The sequence below is a fragment of the Talpa occidentalis genome, unplaced genomic scaffold (assembly GCF_014898055.3).
Source record: "Talpa occidentalis isolate TD23 unplaced genomic scaffold, MPIMG_talOcc4v2.1 talOcc4.2, whole genome shotgun sequence".
Taxonomy (NCBI): Eukaryota; Metazoa; Chordata; class Mammalia; order Eulipotyphla; family Talpidae; genus Talpa; species Talpa occidentalis.
The window spans coordinates 94,257,968-94,279,446 of record NW_023602073.1 but is presented as its reverse complement, the minus strand read 5'-3'; the positions used below and the strand labels follow the sequence as shown (position 1 = coordinate 94,279,446).

The 21,479-nt window shown below is 35.8% G+C and overlaps 1 protein-coding gene across 4 annotated transcripts in view; it reads right to left on the bottom strand.

Moving 5' to 3' along the window:
* ORC3 (origin recognition complex subunit 3) overlaps window positions 1–21,479 on the bottom strand; it is a 63,880-nt gene that overhangs the window by 20,875 nt on the left and 21,526 nt on the right. For all 4 annotated transcript variants that reach the window (XM_037520078.2, XM_037520079.2, XM_054699024.1 and 1 more), the window contains exons 10-13: window positions 20,655–20,788; window positions 20,111–20,174; window positions 15,125–15,241; window positions 13,356–13,435 (exon numbers count right to left, since the gene is read on the bottom strand). In XM_037520078.2, the coding sequence (XP_037375975.1) occupies window positions 13,356–13,435; window positions 15,125–15,241; window positions 20,111–20,174; window positions 20,655–20,788 (395 nt within the window). The remainder of the gene's footprint in view (window positions 1–13,355; window positions 13,436–15,124; window positions 15,242–20,110; window positions 20,175–20,654; window positions 20,789–21,479) is intronic.

Here is a 21,479-nt window from a genome sequence, read left to right as displayed (position 1 = left end):
ATTCAAAGGCGCCATTCCCGCGCCACTGATCTGGGCTACAGCCGCGTCCTGGAACTGAGGGCTTTGGAACTGAGACCCGGGCACGAAATTAGGGGCGTGGGTTCCCACGACGGTGGGGACAAGGCAGACACAGCACCCAAAGCCGTTGAGGTGTACCCTACCATCCCGCTCTGCTCCCTGTTCCACGGGGGAAGAAATTCAGCTCCCAAGGGCTCTAGGAGAGATCTCTGGTGCCACCTAGCGACTTGACCCCAGCACAGGCTACTGAAGGAGCTAGTGGCCAGCTGGGGAGTTAGCCCACACTGGCCCCTTCTGAACAAGTAGTCTGAGCCCACAGGGAGAGCGAGCACCCACAGCCGGCAGAACCAGGCGCGCAGAATAGTGTGCCTGAGACCAGAAGCGCAGGGAGTGTGTCCCACATCACCATTTTAGAACAGGACATTTCTTCAGTAAAGACTACCTGCAGAAGGCTTCCTCAGGAAGCCAGAGGTGAGCGGGGGAAGTTCGCCCACGCCAGACCCCCTCTGGCCTGCAGTCCAAGCCCAGAGGGAGCAGGAACCACCGCCGGGGCAGACCAGGCGCCAGGGGGTGTGTCCCCACATCGGCATTTTAGAACAGGGACCTTCTCCAGTAAAGGCTGCTTGAAACTGACAGATGACTCCTGGAAGAACCAGAGGGGAACAGAGAAGCCCACCCAAGATGCCGGCAAGTCCCAACAACACAGTGTCCCAACGCATACGGCAAATTAGAAAACAGACAGTAGGGAGGAGAAGAACCACACGCAACCTAGCAACTCTCCAGAGAAAAAGCACACCACAAAAAGAAAGCCAGCCCCCAGATTGCAACGACAATAACTTGGAAGAATTTTGAGCCTTCCAGAAAGAGAATTTAAAATTGCCGTGATTAAAAAACTGACAGAAGTCATAAAGGAAAACAATGATAAGGGAAAAATAATCAACGATCAGAAGAATGCAATTGAGTCCCTAGAGAGGGAAAACAATGGTCAGAAGAAAGAAATTGAGTCCCTAAAGAGTGAAGTAAAAGAAATGCAGGAGATCAAAGAATTAATGGAAGAACTAAAGAATTCTGGGAAAAGCAATGAAAGCAGAATAGATGAAATGGAAGAACGAATAAGTAATCTTGAAGACACAGAAAAAGAACCAAAACAGAGAAGGAAAGAGAAGTACGAAGGAAAAAGAACGAAGAAAGACTTCGGGAACTATCTGACTCCATGAGGAAAGGAAATATAAGAGTTATAGGAATACCAGAAGGAGAGGAGAGAGATGTAGGAACAGAGAAAATATTCAAAGAGATAATTGAAGAGAACTTCCCAAATGTGAAGAAGGAGCTGAAAATTGATATACAAGAAGCAAGAAGAACACAAACTTCCACGACGAAAGGAAAAATACAGCAAGACACATAATAGTAAAGCTCCCAAGAATCCAGGACAAGGAAAAAATAATGAAGCTGGCAAGAGGGAAGAAACAGATAACATTCAAAGGAAAACCAATCAGGCTGACATCAGACTTCTCCGAAGAAACACTACGGGCAAGGAGAGAGTGGAGGGACATAGTCAACAGACTCCAAGAAAACAGATGCCAACCAAGAATACTCTATCCCGCAAAGCTCTCCTTCCTCTTTGAAGAAAGAATATGGACCTTCCAGACAAACAGAAACTCCGGAATTTCATTGCAACTAAACCCCCACTCCAAAAATACTACAAGGAGTCCTAAAGCCAGAACCTCAGAGGACGAATAACAATGAAAGAAGGCCAAAAAAAAAAAAAAGTTATTAAAAGAATAAATAAATAAAATCAAAGGAAAGACAAACACAATGGCAAATACAGATGTTAACATATCAATATTAACTCTAAATGTAAATGGACTAAACTCTTCAATAAAAAGACACAGAGTTGCAGCCTGGATTAAGAAACAAAACCCAACCTTTTGCTGTCTCCAGGAAACACATTTAGCTACGAAAGATAAAAATAGGCTCAAAGTTAAAGGATGGAAAACAATCCTACAAGCAAATGGACCAAAAAAGAAAGCAGGAACAGCTATACTTATATCAGATAAAACAGATTTCAAACTCAAAAAGATAAAAGAGACCCCAATGGTCACTACATTATGATCAAGGGGACAATACTTCAAGAAGAAATAACACTCATTAACATATACTCACCAAACGAAGGAGCACCAAAATATATCAGACAACTGTTGTCCTCTCTGAAAACAGACATCAGAGAAACACATACGTAGTGGGAGACTTCAACACACCACTATCAACAATGGATAGATCAACAAGACAAAAAATAAGTAAAGAAACCAAAGCTCTAAATAAGACCTAGAGCAATTGGGCTTAACAGACATCTATAGAACACTAAACCCCCAAAAAACGGAGTACACATTTTTCTCAAGCACGGATCATCTCCAGGATCGATCACATACTGGGGCACAAGACAAACATCAACAGATACACCAAGATTGAAATCATATCAACCATCTTTCTGACCATGAAGGCATCAAACTAGAAATAACCATAAAAAGAAGGCAAGGAACTTTCCTACCTCATGGAGATTAAAAACCACACTACTAGACCATGGGACTAATGAGGAGATCAAAGAAGAAATTAAAAATTTTTTTGAATTGAACGACAAGGAGGACACCAATATCCTAAATGTATGGGATGCAGCAAAAGCAGTAATAAGAGGAAAATATATAGCAATAGAAGCTCACATCAAGAAACAAGAAAGAACGCAAAGAAACAACCTAATCTCGAAGCTCAAAGATCTAGAAAGAACAACAGAAAAACCCCAAACCAGTAGAAGAAAAGAAATAATAAAAACCAAAGCAGAAATAAATGAAATTGAAACTAAAAAACAATCCAAAAGATCAATGAAACCAAGAGCTGGTTCTTTGAAAAAATCAATAAAATAGACAAAACCCCTAGCCAGGCTCACAAAGGAAAAAAAGGGAGAAAGCACAAATAAACAGGATCATCAATGAAAGAGGAGAAATCACAACGGACACAGCAGAAATCAAAAAAATAATCAGTAACTACTATGAACAGTTATATGGAAACAAGTTTAACAATCTAGAGGAGATGGACAAATACCTACAACTCTACAATCACCCAAAGCTAGATAAAGAGAAATAGAACACCTAAACAGACCAATTACAATTAGCGAAATTGAAATGGTAATCAAAAACCTCCCCAAAACAAAAGCCCAGGACCTGATGGATTTACAAATGAATTCTACCAAACATTCAGAGACGAATTAGTGCCTATCCTTCACAAACTCTTCCAAAAAATTGAGAAGGAAGGGACAATACCAAACACGTTCTATGAAGCCAACATTACACTAATACCAAAAACCGAACAAGGACAACACAAAAAGGAAAACTACAGGCCAATCTCGCTAATGAACACTGATGCAAAAATCCTCAATAAAATTTTAGCTATCAGAATCCAACAATGTATCCATAAGATAATTCACCACGACCAAGTTGGATTCATTCCAGGGGCACAAGGATGGTTTAACATCCGAAAATCAATCAACGTTATCCAACACATCAACAAAAAGAATATAAAAACCATATGATAATATCAATAGATGCTGAGAAAGCTTTTGACAAAGTGCAACACCCATTCATGATAAAAGCCCTTGAAGTTCTTGGATACAAGGAACATACCTCAACATCATAAAGGCCATCTATGACAAGCCAACAGCCAGTATCATTCTCAATGGTGAAAAGCTGAAAGCAATTCCATTAAGATCTGGAACAAGACAAGGATGTCCACTCTCACCATTGCTTTTCAATATAATACTGGAAGTCCTAGCCAGGGCAATAAGACAAGAGAAAGACATCCAAGGAATCCAAATAGGAAAAGAAGAAGTCAAACTATCACTATTTGCAGACGATATGATATTATACATAGAGAACCCCAAAAACTCCACAGAAAAGCTAATTCAACTCATCAATCAGTTCAGTAAAGTGGCAGGATACAAAATCAACACGCAAAAGTCAGTAGCCTTCCTATACACAAACAATAAATCTGAAGAAGAAGAAATCGAAAAGACCATCCCTTTTGTTATTGAAACAAAAAAAATCAAATATTTGGGAATAAATCTAACAAAAGAGGTAAAGGACCTATACAAAGAAAACTATAAAACACTGTTAAAAGAAATAGAAGAAGACACAAAGAAATGGAGAGACATCCCCTGCTCATGGATTGGAAGAATAAACATTATTAAAATGGCCATCCTTCCAAAAGCAATATACAGATTCAATGCTATTCCAATCAAAATTTCAATGTCATTCTTCAAAGAAATAGAAAAATTATTGATGAAATTCATATGGAATCACAAAAAACCCCGAATAGCCAAAGCTCTCCTGAAAAAAAAAGAAGGGAATGGAGGCATCAGACTCCCAGACTTCAAACTATACTACAAAGCCATAATCATCAAAACTGCATGGTATTGGAACAAGAACAGACATACAGACCAATGGAATCGAATAGAAAATCCAGAAATAAACCCACAGATTTATGGTCAACTAATCTTTGACAAAGGAGCAAAGACTATGCATTGGAGCAAAGAAAGTTTGTTCAATAAATGGTGCTGGGAAAACTGGGTCGCTACATGCAAAAGAATGAAGCTTGACCACCACCTCACACCATACACAAAAATCAACTCAAAATGGATTAAAGAACTAGACATAAGACCTGAAACCATAAAATATATAGAAGGAAATATAGGCGAAACACTACGTGATTTGCACATCAAAGACATCTTTACAGACACATCACCCAAAGCAGTGATAGTGAAGGCAAAGATAAACAGCTGGGACTATATCAAATTAAAGAGCTTTTGCACAGCAAAAGAGACAATAACAAAAACAAAGAGAAACCCCACCAACTGGGAGAACATTTTTGCACCCAACACTAATGATAAAGGACTGATCACAAAAATCTGCAAAGAGCTGATGAGACTCAACAACAACAAAGAAAATAATCCAGTCAAAAAATGGGCAGAAGAGCTTAAAAGAAACTTCTCTGAAGAGGAAATGCAAATGGCCAACAGGCATATGAAAAATGTTCAACATCACTTGTCATCAGGGAAATGCAAATCAAAACTACCATGAGATACCATCTTACACCAGTGAGAATGGCACATATTAAAAAAACTAGCAACAACAAATGTTGGCGAGGGTGTGGAGAAAAAGGAACTCTTCTGCACTGTTGGTGGGAGTGCAAACTGGTCCAACCACTGTGGAAAGCTGTGTGGAGATTTCTGGACCTACTAAACATAGAGCTTCCATATGACCCAGCAATTCCACTCCTAGGTATTTACCCAAAGGACACAGAAACATCAATTCCAAAGAACACCTGCACCCCTATGTTTATAGCAGCACTGTTTACAATAGCTAAGCTTTGGAAACAACCCAAATGCCCAAAAATAGATGACTGGATCAAGAAGATGTGGTACATATATACCATGGAATATTACTCAGCATTCAAAAAAGATAAACACATGCAATTTGCTGCAACATGGATGGCGCTGGAAGGGATCATGCTCAGCGAAATAAGCCAAAAAGAAAAAGAAAAATACCGGATGGTCTCACTCATAGCAGGAATCTAGAAAACTTAAATAAGGACCAGGAAAATGAAAAACTATAAGAAAGTGAAAATCAAAATCAACAAAAAACTATGAACCAGAGACACTTTTAGGGGGGCTGGGCGGGAGGGGAGGGATTGGGTCAGAATGGGGGGCGGCAATTGTATGGGAATATAACAATAAAATTTATAAAAAAAAAAAAAAAATAAATACTAACAGACTACAAAAAAAAAAAAAAAAAAGAACTCATACAATTCAAATGCAAAAAACCAAGAAAACCAATGAAAAAATGGGCGAAGGACTTGAGTATTTCTCAAAGAAGATATATGAATGGGCAACAGGAGCATGATGCGCTACATGACCAGTCACTGGGGAAACACAAATCAAAACTACACTGAGAAGCTCACGCCCATTAGAATGGTAATCCTCAAAAAGAAAAGATAATGCTGGTATGGATGTGGCACAAAGGGAACCCTTGTAAGATGATGAACTGGTACAGCCACTATGGGAAACAGTACGGAGGAGTCTACAAATAAAAAAGCAAACAAAATAACTTGAAAAAAAAAAAAAAAAATGTTTCCTTAACTAGGACAGAAATCATTAAAAGCAATCATGCTGCAGGGCAATGGAGTGTTCTGCTTCATCATGCAGAAAGCCAGTAATTTCTGGTTAAGTACTGATTATAGAAACATCTGATTGAGAATAGGCTATAAGGAGAAACTGGTCAATCCATGGCTGATGCAAAGATCTTCTGAATAATGAGTTCTCAAGTTCTAAACAGACATTAGCATTATAAAGCACCTTTGAAAAAATTTGAAAAAGGAAGCCTGAAAATACAAAAAGAGCCTACAAAAAAAATCACAAACTATATTCTTCAAAAACACCACCACAGTTATCATTTATGATCATAAAAATTAGTGAAACAAAACCCAAAATGTGCATTTTCTGAAACCTTGATATTTTATATTAGATACCTCTGAGAAACTGCGTAACCTCCCAAACAGAGATCAACTGTCTCTGTATCCAAGCATTTTTAAAAAAACATCTTTTGAATAGGTGAACAAGGTAATGGTCATTCAGTGATAAAGTCCATGACCACAGGTTTTAGTGTAGTTTGTTTTCAAATTAGTTCACGTGGGGAAGCAACTGGAAGTCATGATGTGCTTTGTTGAACACCACGCTCTTTTTTGTCAAAATGAATATTTCATTTTGTGATATGGTTAGGAACAGCTTTAGTAAGGTAAAATATATACATATTGATGTACTATAAAAGTATAACCTTGAGTTCATAAGAAAAAATAAGTTATCAAAGTTTGATTGGCTATTTGTTTTTAAACTTAATGTTTCTTAGATACCTGCTCACCTTTACTAGAGAAAAATGGTAGTAGATACTAAACATCTAATAAAGAAAAACTTAAAATATAAATTTAGATTTTTAATTTTTATTGAGTTAAAACCATTTCTCACTATTAAGTAGTGGAGTACCTCAGTCCAGTTTTGGAACCAATTTGAGATCAACTGCCTAAAGTCATCCAGCTCCAAAGGGAACTTTCATACACTATTGTCGGGAAGTAGATTGGTTCAGTCTCTATGGAAATAATATGGAGGTATCTCAAAACAGATCTACATGATCCAGCAATTTCACTCCATATTCTTTACTACCATGAGATACCATCTTACACCAGTGAGAATGGCACATATTAAAAAAACTAGCAACAACAAATGTTGGCGAGGTTGTGGAGAAAAAGGAACTCTCCTGCACTGTTGGTGGGAGTGCAAACTGGTCCAACCACTATGGAGAGCTGTGTGGAGATTTCTGGACCTAGTAAACATAGAGCTTCCATATGATCCAGCAATTCCACTCCTAGGTATTTACCCAAAGAACACAGAAACATCAATTCCAAAGAACACCTGCACCCCTATGTTTATAGCAGCACTGTTTACAATAGCTAAGCTTTGGAAACAGCCCAAATGCCCAAAAATAGATGACTGGATCAAGAAGATGTGGTACATATATATGATCCAGCAATTCCACTCCTAGGTATTTACCCAAAGGACACAGAAACATCAATTCCAAAGAGCACCTGCACTCCTATGTTTATAGCAGCACTGTTTACAATAGCTAAGCTTTGGAAACAACCCAAATGCCCAAAAATAGATGACTGGATCAAGAAGATGTGGTACATATATACCACGGAATATTACTCAGCATTCAAAAAAGATAAACACATGCAATTTGCAGCAACATGGATGGCACTGGAAGGGATCATGCTCAGCGAAATAAGCCAAAAAGAAAAAGAAAAATACCGAATGGTCTCACTCATAGCAGGAATCTAGAAAACTTAAATAAGGGACCAGGAAAATGAATATAAGAAAGTGAAAATCAAAATCAACAAAAAACTATGAACCAGAGACACTTTTTGGGGTGGGGGGCAGGAGGGGAAGGATTGGGTCAGAATGGGGCGTTTGCAATTGTATGGGGGAATATAAAAATAAAATTTAATATTCAAAGGAAAAAAAAAAAAAAAAAAAAAAAAAGAAGATGTGGTACATATATACCATGGAATATTACTCAGCATTCAAAAAAGATAAACACATGCAATTTGCAGCAACATGGATGACGCTGGAAGGGATCATGCTCAGTGAAATAAGCCAAAAAGAAAAAGAAAAATACCGGATGGTCTCACTCATAGCAGGGATCTAGAAAACTTAAATAAGGGACCAGGAAAATGAATAACTATAAGAAAGTGAAAATCAAAATCAACAAAAACTATGAACCAGAGACACTTTTTGGGGGGTGGGGGGCGGGAGGGGAGGGATTGGGGTCAGAATGGGGGGATTGCAATTGTATGGGGAATATAAAAATAAAATTTATTAATTAAAAAAAAATAAAAAAAAAATAAAAGTTAAAAAAAAAAAAAAGAATGCAAAAACATTAATTCAAAGGAACATAGGCACTCCTATATTCAATACAGCACTATTTGCAATAGCCAAGTTATAGAATTTAGCTTTAAATGCCCAAGGACAGATGAGTGGATTAAAAATGCAATATGTGTGTCTCATACACACACACACACACACACACACACACGTATGTATATATATTTATGATGGAGTACTACTCAGCTATATAAAAAGATGAAATCTTGCCACCTGGCAAAATTGGATGGAATTGGAAGGAACTATGTTAAGTGAAATAGGAGAGAAGGAAAAAGGCAATTGCAATATGATTTCACTCATATGTGGAAGATAGAGAAACAAAACAAAGGGTTAGACAAAACCAAACCAAAAAATAAAGGCTAAAATTTGACTATAGAACCCATGCTACCAGAGGAGAAGAGGAGGGCTGGGAAACAAAAGGAAAAAGGTCCAGTGGATTAAGGTAGATGATTATGAGTGCTTTGATGGTGTGATGTGGTAACATACATCGAAAGGAGTATGACCCATACCCCCAAATCACATGTGGTATTGCAAACCATTGTACCTCCATTAAAAAAAATGCAAATTGAAAAAATAACCTGCAAATACAGTAAAAAACTCTATTCCATATCTCCTCAAATAAGTCATCAGGCTTCCTCCGATATTCTGAAGACTCTGTACTCTATTCAAATGAAAACAATAGATAAAATCATCTAGTGTCTACACAAAGACTTCCTTTCACAGCTTCACATTTTCCCCTCACTTTTTAAAAATCTGTTATTCTAGATAACAGTGTTTCTCAAAGTGTGGTCCCAGGACCAACTATTTAAATATGCTTAAATGAAGATTCTTGCTAACCAACATACATGTTCCCAAGAGTCAGAATCTTTGGTAAGAGGGCAGAAATCAACATGTTTAATACACTTCAGCTAATTTCTATGCAAACCAAACCTTGAAAACCACTACTTTATAATGACTCTCAACATCTTATGCTTTAAAATGAAATATTACTATTTTTCTGTTTGTATTTTACCAGAAGTTTAAAGACAATTGTGGAGAATCTGATGTGATACAAATTCAGGGTTTGCAACCTGAGAAACCTTGTTCATTGAGAAATTACATTTTAATGGTGCATTCTCAGTTTCTGCATGAATAAATCTAGATCAACAAAATAAGATTATTGCTATTTAGGAAGCATCTACTAGACGGTAGAGCTGTCATTTTTCATAGCTAGTTAAAAAAATCAACTAAAGTTGATCTGCAGAGTCAAGAAACAATGCACTCTTTTTTTTTTTTAAATAGAGGCATGTTTATTTATTTATTTATTTATTTATTCGTTTTGTTTATACATGCACTGGGTACAGTCAGAAGCATGGGAGGGCGAGGGAATTCATCAGAGCCAGAGCGGGGAGCAGAGCAGGCAGAAGGACTGAAGTACACTGCTGAGGGGAGCAGCGGGTCTGCGCGCCATGTGGGACCCTCCTCCAGTGGCCGGGGAGCAGCCGGGGATCGAACCAGCGCCGCAGAGGCCGCGGGCAGCTTCGCAACCCAGCGCTCAACTGCTGCGCCACTGGGGAGGCCCGAATAATGCACTCTTTAGATCCCAAAGTCCTAAACTGAAATGAACAAATGTTATTATAACTGGGATCAATGTTTTGTTTTATTTTTAACTCAATGAAAGCTGACCTCACTGTTTAACTCAAAAGTATTATTCAGAAATTAAAATAATTTTTCACCCTAACAAATTCCTTCAGGTATCAATCAGCTTCAATTTATAAATGTTTCTGTAGCAAGCTCATAAGATTCCACTTAGGACAGGCAGATGAGATACTGTGGCTCCTTTCATTGATATATCTGTAACTTATGCTAAGATGCCTAGTGTGGAAATAGATACTTGCTCTGCTGGCTCATTTTAAAATTTGGGGTATGTTCTGAACATGGACTACTGACCACAAACCCGTATAAACTTCCCTTTTTACCACCTCTCCAATAATTGGAATAGAATTGAAAAATGCACTGGCTTTGAAAATTCAGATTTAAATTTTAGCTCTGTCAATTACAGAAGTCACTCAATGTTTCCGGCTTTGGTTTCCTTATAATTGGTAAAAATGTGATAACTCATAGATGAGTCATTCTCAGCTGACAGAGTGGGGGGAAGAGTAAACTTCCCTAAAAGGGGCACACTTTCCACTACTGCCAATCCAAGAAACACCGCTAAAGAGAACCACTGAAACTGATGTACAAGCGCAATATCCTTCAGGTCCAGCACCATGATCTTCTAAGTTAAGGACTCTATGTCTTATATCAACCTTTAAAACCTTTTCACTGAAGCAAAGTCTTCCATATTTCAAGTTTAAAAATCCATGGTCTAGAAATTTCCACCAATAGAAAGGTAAATTTTTCCTCTTATGGTCTTTCATAGTTGACGAGGAAAAGTCAATAAATTCACATAGCTCACTGCTGGGTTTGCAGTATCTCTTCATATGCTGAGAGTTGACAGAGCAATCAAAGGTTGTGGACAATATGCAGAATCACTGCACTAATATCAAATTCTGGTATTTTTTAAAGGCATACTTTCATACTCGCCATGCACATGACTGCAGTATACATTTAAAAATGATTGTGATAGAGAATTCTGTGGGTCTTTTTCTACCCATAAATATATGATAAATATTCTTCCACATGATTACAATGATTACAAATTCCTTCTAAAAGTTTATTATCGATATATAACATTATATTAGTTTCAGATGACTCAATATATGTATATACTGCAAAGTGACCAACGCTCCAGTTTGGAGGTGCTGAGACTCAAGCCTTTCCATGCTGTAGCTGCTATATTTGATTTTCAGTGCTTTTCACATTCCTGTTTCTAATCTCAGCTTAGCAAAATGACTGAAACTTCACTTTCTATTTATTGCTCTGTTTTACTTATATTCCCCAGACATTATTGTGGATCTTAATAAAGAATAGTGGGAAGTAAAAAAGCTCTGAAGTCAGACCTGGATTAGACACGGGTTCCATAAGCAACTAAGCTATCTCAAACAAATCATTTAAACCATACTTGTACTTCAGTCTGCTGGGCTGTAAAGGTAGTTCATAGTATCGACCACAAGGTACACTTGAGTATTCGATGACAAAGTGTACTACAAGTGCCTAACACAGCACCTTGCACATGGGAGGTCTTTATAAATAGTGGTCACTACTATTGCCATTACTACTATTGCTGGTTTCCTTACTCTAACATAGAATTGGCATTCTTGATCCCTGACTTAATAACCTAAGAATACCAGTGCCAAGGAGATGTGGAAAGAAAAGGACAAATACATTCCTGACAAAGAAATTTGGGAATACCCAAGTAGAGAAGAAAATAATCACAAAGGTTAAAGAGGAAACCTAGCAAAACTCAACTGGATATTTAAGACAGGTGTATTAAATGGAATATAAAAGATATCTTAGAAATATTTAAACTGAATTAAATATATAAATAGTGATCACTTATTGGCATTTTTAAAAAAATGTAATGAAAGACAGCTTTTCAGTGGCAACTAGTTCCATGGAGAGTTATTTTTCCAGATAGCATGAAATTAGTTTCCTATCTTAAGCTGCACCTGCTAGATCACTAACATTTGTATTACTAAGTCTGTGGACTTAAAGTGCTTTCAATGTGAATTTTCCTCCTACTGTGCCCATCTGTTCTATTCCTGTGGGCCCAGGGAGAACCAAGACTTAATAAACATTCAGTTCTCAGACTTCTTTATGATATTCTCATATAAGTACTTACATTCACTAAGGAAAAATTATAAGACTATGCAGAAACTTAGCTCACACTTGACTTTCTGTTTCTCACTATCCAAATAGTCATTATTTTTATGGAAAGACTACAATGTCATCAGACATATAATTAGCCAAGGAATATTAATGATTATAACATTAAAAGGTAAATTTGGGGCCTCCCTGGTGGCACAGGTGGTTGAATGCAGTGCTGTGAAGCTGTCTGCAGCCTTTGCAGCACCAGTTTGATCCCCACCGGCCGCAGAGATACCCACATGGCGGGGCAGACCTCTCCTGTCTCGCCTGCTGCTCCCCTCAGCAGTGTGTTTCAGTCAGTCTGCCTGTTCTGTTTCCCACTCTGTCTCTGGTGAATTCTCTCATCCTCCTGCACATCTGACCTGTACCCCGGTTCTTACATAAATAAATAAATCTTAAGGAAAAAAAAATAGGTAAATTTGTCAGAGATGAGAACTAGTATTTGTTATCTTGTAATAACACTAAAATATTTATTAATATAAAATTAGGTAAGTAATTTATATATTATCGAATGTTAGTATGAACAGAACACGTTCAGGTTGCAAAGCAACTGCTTTTGCATGGTTATTCTTCATCATGGTACAGGATGCATTTCATCCAACAGTGTTGCATACTACTATAGAGATATTTTTCCCCCTTCTCAAAAAGGTTGGGGCCACAGCAAAGCTCTCTATCCATGAGTACTGATGCCTTCCCCCCTGCCATAATGTCAAGCTGGCTGGATTAAAATGATCTATACTTAAGTTCTCCTCATGTAGTGTAGATGTTAAGACAAAACTATCACTAAATTTACTTTTGAAACCGCAAGTTCAAAAACAAGGTTAAAACCAGTAAAAATAGATGGTTGCTACGTTAAAAACACTACAAGCCACAAACATAAATTTCAAGATATATACAAGTATTAGACAAAACATGGCTATTTTTGAAACTTCATGAGAGTCAGAATTTTAGAGGAAGGTGTTAACTGGAAGGCTTAAAGTAGACAAAAAAGGAAAAAAAAACCACCTACCTCAAGAACTGCAAGGCTGAAGCATACTCCTCTGAATCCCATATGTTCTTTTCTAAACACATGCAGTACAGCTCTCTGATCTGTAAGTGAAGAGCACATTCATGAAGAACTAAGAGTGACACACTGTTTGCACACTATTAGTTTGGCAAAATTATAAATGATCAATACAAGAAAAATTGTTATTAAAAACAATCATTTCCTTCAAAATTCAAATGGCCAACAGGTATATAAAAAAATGTTCAACATCACTTATAATTAGGGAAATGCAATGAAGACCACAATGACATACCATCTTATACCAGTAAGAATGGCACATATTAAAAAAACAGGAAATAACAAATGTTGGCTAGGATGTGGAGGAAAAGGAACTCTCATACACTGTCAGTGGGATTGCAAACTGGTCCAGCCCTATGGAAAGCTGCGTGGAGGTTCCTCAAACTACTAGAAATGGAGCTTCCATATGACCCAGCAATTCCATTCATAGGAATCTACCCAAAGAACACAAAAACATGACTTCAAAAGGATACCTGCACCCCTCCATTTACTGCAGCACTATTAACAATAGGTAAGATATGTAAACAACCCAAATGCCCCCAAATAGATGACTGGATAAAGATGATGTGGTATATACACACAATGAAATATTACTCAGCAATCAAAAAAGATAAACTCATGCCATTTGCAGCATCATGGATGGAGATGGAAGGGATTATGTTCAGTGAAATAAACCAGAAAAAAAAAGAAGACTACCAGATGGTTTCACTTATAGGAGGAATACAGGGAAACCAAATAAGGGATCAGGAAAAAATACATAATAAATAAAAAAACAAAATTAACAGGCAAAAATCAGAGACATTCTGCAGGGAAGGGGAAGGGAGAAGTATCAAAACAGGGGCAGGGCAAAACAGGGGCAGGAAGAGCACAAGGCACTATGGGTGCATGGGTGAAGCTTACAGGGAACACCTGAGAGAAGAGAGCATACACTGTACAAAAATCAAGAATGATGTAAAATATATATTTATAAAAAGAAAACCTAAACAATTAAAATAAAAACAACCATTTCCTTTAGATAACAACAGACTTGCATGTTAAATGAATTAGGCTTTATAAAGGTACCAATTACATAAAAATAAAATGAGACTATATTGGGATTAGCTGATATCACTGGTCACTGTTCAATAATAAAATGATAATGTGATTAAAAAGACTTACAGAAATCACCTCATAAACAATTCATTCTAACATAATTATAAATGTTCTCTAAACCTCTGAGTTAAGGATGCAGAGTTAGGAATACAGAATTCTTTTAACATCTACTCTACAGCTGTTTCACAGGTTTATGGTATTATACAAAGGCCAAGGGAACATAAGTTAGTAAGAAATATTGCTTCCCTTGTACTCGGTACAATGCAAGGTCAATCATTAAGCATTGTCAAGTAGCTTCCTTCTCCCACTTTTTCAAGGCAGAGGAGAACCTGCTCTCTTATTATATGAGACAAAGAAGTATTAAAGAAAGTGACAAAATCTTAATGCAAATACATTTTAGAAGAAGCAACACTACTAGAATTCAGTGTGCTTGTTTCAGTTGTAGGTGTCAGTACAAATAATACTTTTTTTCAATGACCAATTATATGAACAGTTGAAATGAGTTTGTGCTCTCACTGTAATTTTGGATCCATTTCAAAATAATATTTAATGCTACAAAAATCAAAGGAAGAAATTACTAATATTCTTACTTCACAGACTCTAAATGAGGGAATTCTGGTTACCTGTCGACCCAATGGATACTTCGGAAGAGAAGAGGTGAACTTATGAAGACATCTCAAAACCAGGAAGTAATTCGTATGGTAAATATGCAAGTTTTCTAATAATGACTGTATTTCCTCCTAAAAACCACAGAATGTATTAAAAATATGTAAATCAGTAATTAAAATATATCAACTTCAATGACATAATTTCTGAAAATCTGACAAGAGAACATTCACAATTACCAATTAGCAGCCTTAATTCTAAAGTAAATGTAAGGCACAAAATATCCAGAATGAAGCCTGGCATTTTAAGTCAGGGCTATCAAGTCTGAAGATATTGTCGACACACCAGAATTACTGTAACTTCACTTCCCCCTACCAACAGCACTGCCACTATACCATAGCCCCCCAGTCTACAAGTGTGCAAAAGAGCACACTGTGCTGGATTTTGGCCTGTGGCAGTCACTGGTGTGTGCCACAGTGAAAAAAGCTCATTATTCTCTACCTCACATCAGAAGGGTATGGAGATCCATATAGAGCCCACTAACAATGTAATAACAGTTGCTAAGGCTTTGCCTCTGATGCCCTCCCCCTTTTTTAAATTTAACAAGTACTTTATTTTCCTGAAATACCGCTCAAGTTATGTCTGAAAGGGAAGACTGTGGAAGAAACACCGCAGAAGATTTTACTAAATTTTGCCCTTTTGGGGGATAATCCCAAATATTTGGTTTATTCACTTTCCTACTTAAGGAAAAAAAATGTAAAAATGAGGAATGCAAAGCCAACAAATATTATAAATTTAGAATACAGCACGTATGACAAGATGTAAGTCTACTAAGAAATCTGTGGGATGAAAACAATTCATTTCAAAACTATTTGGGGTTGGGGGAGATTGTTGTCTAGAACTTTTCAGTTTAAAAATTATTTTAAAACACTACACCACACCAAATGCTTTTCAGGCTTCAAATACTTTTAAAACTGTTGACTTCTGTTATGTTTTCTTTAGAGGATTATGATCTGTGGCATGGAGGTCAAAATTTTTTCTCTAGGAAGTCAAATAAAGGACTTTAAGTGATAGGACTGTCTTTTCTTCAATAATATCTTGCTATTTTTAACATTCAGCCATGCAGAAAATAAAACATCAGTTATCAATAAATTCAAGCAAATCTAACCTATCTGATAGCTTTTCCTAAATTCTAATTCACTTAGAAATCTAAGTGAAATCTATCCCTCGGTCAGCAATCTATGAGTCATTACCTGCAAGTACACGGCAAATGAAAGAAAAGACTTTAGAACTAAACAAAATGTTTTTCCTCCCACCATTTGAGTTGGGAATTGCAAAGATATGGGCTTCCTAACACAACAAAAGATGCTATAATCAAAGAGATGGGTAATTTAAAAACCATCAAGAGAGTATACTTTATTTCTACTTTTACTGTAAGCATAACATAAAGATAGTAAAGCCACTAATTAACATGTGCTTTCAAGACCTTTTCAACAGGGAGCAAATTCTCGAAAAAGGGAATCTATTACTGATTAACACTCATACTTTATGCAACTTATATTACATATTACTTTTGCTTTATGGAATAACAGTATGCACAAATAACTGGGTGATACAGTAGAAATGACTATTCTTACTGAATTTACCTGGATGCTTCACAGGAAATGTTACAATCTCAGCAACTATACTACAATAAGTGTAAAAATGAATATTAATATGCTTTTCTCCCCCTTCATAATTCTCAATGTTTAATTATTTCCCTGTGCTGATTGGAATTCTAGGGTTTAAAAAATGTGTTTTTTTTTTTTTTTCAAATTACATGACAGAATATTTCATCTAATGATATAACTGAGGAAATGGTTTATATAGCTGAACTGTTTTAAATTTAAAAGTATACTCTCAAAAAACCCATTCCTTAAGTTTATAAAATACAAGACTGGCATATAGTTTTAAAGCAGTATCTTTGAGTATAAATATCTAGAATTTTAAGGGGATTAAAGTTTTATTAACAACTTAAGTCCAATCAGTGGATAATTAAGATGACTCATTTGTTTAGGCTGGGATTTAAATTAGTTCTACATTGAAGAAAATCTAGTACGAAAAACAATAAACATTTTCTCCTAGAGAGTCTAGTTTGATCATTTTCAAATAGTGTTGACAGATCAGCAGCATCAGTATCATGAAAGACCTGGCTAGAAACGCAAATTCTCACACCCCCTTCAGAGCTACAAAATCAGAAACTCTGGGGATAGAGTCCAAAAATCTGTGTTTTAACTAGCACTCCAGGTGATTCTGATATATACTAAACCAGAACCACTGGTTTAGTTAGAAAGCAAAACAGATTCTAGGGCAGAAACAGTGTAGATACAGAGTATATACTTCTCAGGAGTATATTTTGTAGGTCTATCTATGTCTTCGGAACTGGAGAGTAAAAAATGGGTACAAAATGATAAACTGTAATGGTAAGCATGTCTATATAACTATACAATCTATATGTCTATATAACAGAGTACCATATATAATATTACTTGCAGTATGTGTAACAATAGACAATGAAACTATGTATTCATATCTTAATTGTATCAGTAAAAATATATAATAATATCTATGTATATTTATAAAAGTTTATTTTTGTTTTTAATTCACTTTCACCTGTTGAACAGATTTTGATTATCGTTAACTTATGAGGAAATCATACTAGGAGCTGTTACCCCATTTTATAGATAAAGGAACTAAGGCTCAAATAGGGTAGGTGATTTTCTTAAGTAATATGCCTAATGAATAACTGGTGTTCAAATGCAATACTTCTGAGGACAAGATCAGGATCTTTCCCTGTATCATGCAGTACTGTATTATTACATGGAGTTTTTTTCCGTTATTTTTTACTATAGTAAAATACACATAATAGCATTCTGTATTTTTACTAAACTACAAAGAGAAAATAAAATGTTAAAAGATACTTTCATTCTAACCAAAAGAAATCAACAAATACATTAATCTTTTTCATAGCCATCTTGTGTCCTTTGAATTTAGCAAGTAGCTAGCAGATAACTTTTTCAAGGTCAGAGTACAAACTTTGTGTTCTTTCGCAGTTATCATTATGTAAATGTCCAGTAAACATCTCTTTAAATAACAGAATATTCAATTCTGAATATAACAAAGATAACTAATAGGACTGATAAGTGCAACAAGAACAAATACAGTATAAATAAAAGCTTAGAAAATACACAAGAAGTCTCTGAAAAAGAGATAAATGTCAGGCTATTTTTCTAATACGCCATCCTAAATATTCTTTCCCACTGTCACCTCAATGGTTAAAGGTGCTCTAAAAATCTATTCCTGGTTTTTGAAAATCACACTCTTGAAAGAAAAAATGTTTTAGCAGGAAATGCACTTGGCAACTAGCTGACACAGCAGAGAACTAATGTATGTAATCTTAAAAGACTCAGTAAACATGCATACATCCATTTCCAATGGCTCTTACACTTCCCCTCTACTGAAATAACCTGCACTAGGGTAACAGGATTTCCTATACTATTCTGAAAAGGTTAGAGATTATTAAAATTATTATTAAACGCAACATGAAAGTGATTTTATATTATGGTCCAGTGTCTTTTTTTTTTTTTTTTTTTAAAGAGCTGGGGTGCAAGCCAGAGGTGTGGGAGGTGAGAGGTTTCACCAGAGACAGAGTGGGGAATAAACAGAACAGGCAGAATGACTGAAAGATACCTCTGAGGGGAGCAGCGGGCAAGACAGGAGAAGTCTGCTGCACCATGTGGTTCACCTCCCTGGCCGGGAATTGAACTTGTGCTGTAGTAGCTGTGGATTGCTTCATAGTGCTGATGCTTAACCCCTTTTACCACCAGGGAGGCCCCCCAGTGTACATTTTTTGCATTAGAAATAATGTTTAATGAAAGTCACAATTTTTTTTCTGGAAAATTCACAAAAATAAGGTAAAACCACATGCCCTCCAGGAACTAACATTCATTCCATGGCTTTCATTCAAACTCTGAAAATAGTATATATAGATAAAACTCACACTTAGCACTAGTGATGAATTTTAACTTTATAACAACTTTTTCCTAAAAGGTATGAGGAGTATAAAAATAAGTACTACATTGTGCATTTTAAATTTCCCATCAGTAAAGTACTTGTTAAATAAAAATAGAATACTCTGTAGTTCTGATATGGAATGATTTCTAAGATTAAAGGCAAAACAAACAAGGTACAGAACAATGCATACTTCTGTAATTTCCTATGGGGGAAGAAATTATATACACACATACATATATACATATAAATACCAAAAAAAATGATCTGAGTATGTGGTGAATATATCTAGAATGATACTTAGATTAGCAACACCAGCTGTATCCAGAAAGGGAAATGGGTAGTTGAAGGACAGGTAGCAGGGAGTCTTTTCACTAAATATTATTTTTACCTTTTGGACTATGCACCATGTCCAAGTATTATTTACTCAAGAAAAGAAAAATAAAACTCCTTCATTTGATATTTCTTATGTTGTATGGTGAACTTTTTAAGCTCGTTATTTCTTCCCTGGCATTATGTCATCAATGTATAACAATATTTTTTGCAAATCAAATTAATACCTACTTCATAGTAGTTCCCTAAACTGCATGGCTTCTATGCACTTTTATTTATGACAGTCTTTAAAAGAACATTAAAGTGAGATTGCCTGTAGATTGCAATCTGTTATGTGGAAAGAAAGCTGAGAGCTAGAAGTGTTTTCATAATAGACCACAGAGAAACCTAGTGTTATAATTTTTTTTCTTGATGTTAAAAAAAAAGGCCTTATCTTTTAGAACTGCAGTTTATCATTTTTAATTATCTATGATGATCAAAACCTAGTACTTCTTTCTGCAATGCATGTTAAGATTTACAGATGTTTCATAAAATTAACTCAATTAAGTGCTATGTGCATATTCTTTCTCATGAAGAAAGTGAAAACAGTAAAACTGACACAAATACATTTGTATTCTTACCTTCAAAAATCTCTCATTGGTCAACAGTGCAACTTGCTTTTCTGAAGCTTGCTTTTCCACATGCCTAAAATGTTTACCATCCCATATACAAAAAGAAAAAAATTAAATATTACAAATATTTGAGTAGCATAAGGGGGAAAGTATTTGCCTAGATTGGTGGTCACATTCTTTTATTTCTTATAAAAATAAATTCAATATGACAGTGATGGTTTAATGGTAATTTTTAACTCCTTAAATCAGCTGCATCTCACAATATAGGGGTCTAATCATAAAGAAAAATTATAAACTCTAGAAATTATAAATGTTATTTATTAAAAAAACTCTCAATAACCTATAAATTATGTCCTCTTCTTGGAACATTTTCCTTATGCCAAATTTTCAAATCCAATAAAGAACTCTCACAATTGAAAACAGAAGGGATTTATTTTCCTCTAAAAATAAAAGTTATTATCCTTTCCCACTTCAAAAATAACTGGCCCTTAGGATCCCTCATTTTGCCACAAACTCCCTTATAATATATGTTATATATGTATTTGTTTTTTACCTCCTAAACGATGGAAGACGTCGGACATTTTCACATTGGTTATCTGATAAAAAATTTATTCTTTTTTTGGCTTCAGCAAGATTACAGCACAGAACACTAAGAGGCTCAGAATAGAAATGCTCTAATAGAGAAAGCTGAAAGAAATACAAAGATTAAATATATTTCTTATAATTTGTCTGCTCAATTTTAAGTTTTTTTAAAATAGCACATATATTTGACACTAATATATTTAATAATGTCATAATACTGCAAACAAATGCATAAATGGTTATGTACCTTTAATATTTTAAGGCTCCAATTGTTTTCAAGGTCAGAAAATTGCAATCTCAAGGCATAAACTAAAAGAAACTAATATAAATGGATAAATTAGCTATGTGCAGGTGGAACTCACTTAGAATAACTGTAATTGTGGTAGGGATGGATCTGGGGTATGACCTAACAGTCTAATAGATGCCACTACTGATGACAAGCTCTGTGTAAAAGCTGGTCTGCTAAACAAACTAAATTAAGAAAGCAGTTGAAGTTTTGCCTACTGATAAAAATAATAAATATCTTTTGTGATTCAGTTTTATCTCACAGAGCAAAACTTGGTACAGCATCTGTCAGATATAAATATTCTAGTAACCAGAATGCTGTGGTCTCTACAGTGTGTTCACAATAGAAGTGGGAACGGTTTTCCAGATTTAAACATAACATGTAAGATACAAGATCATTAAATACCTTAAATCTAAGCAAAGTTTTTATGATCCATTTGGGTTTTTTCCAGATACCTTGATACCAAAAGGTATTGCTAGATAGTGGGAAAACATATTCTAGTCACTTGCA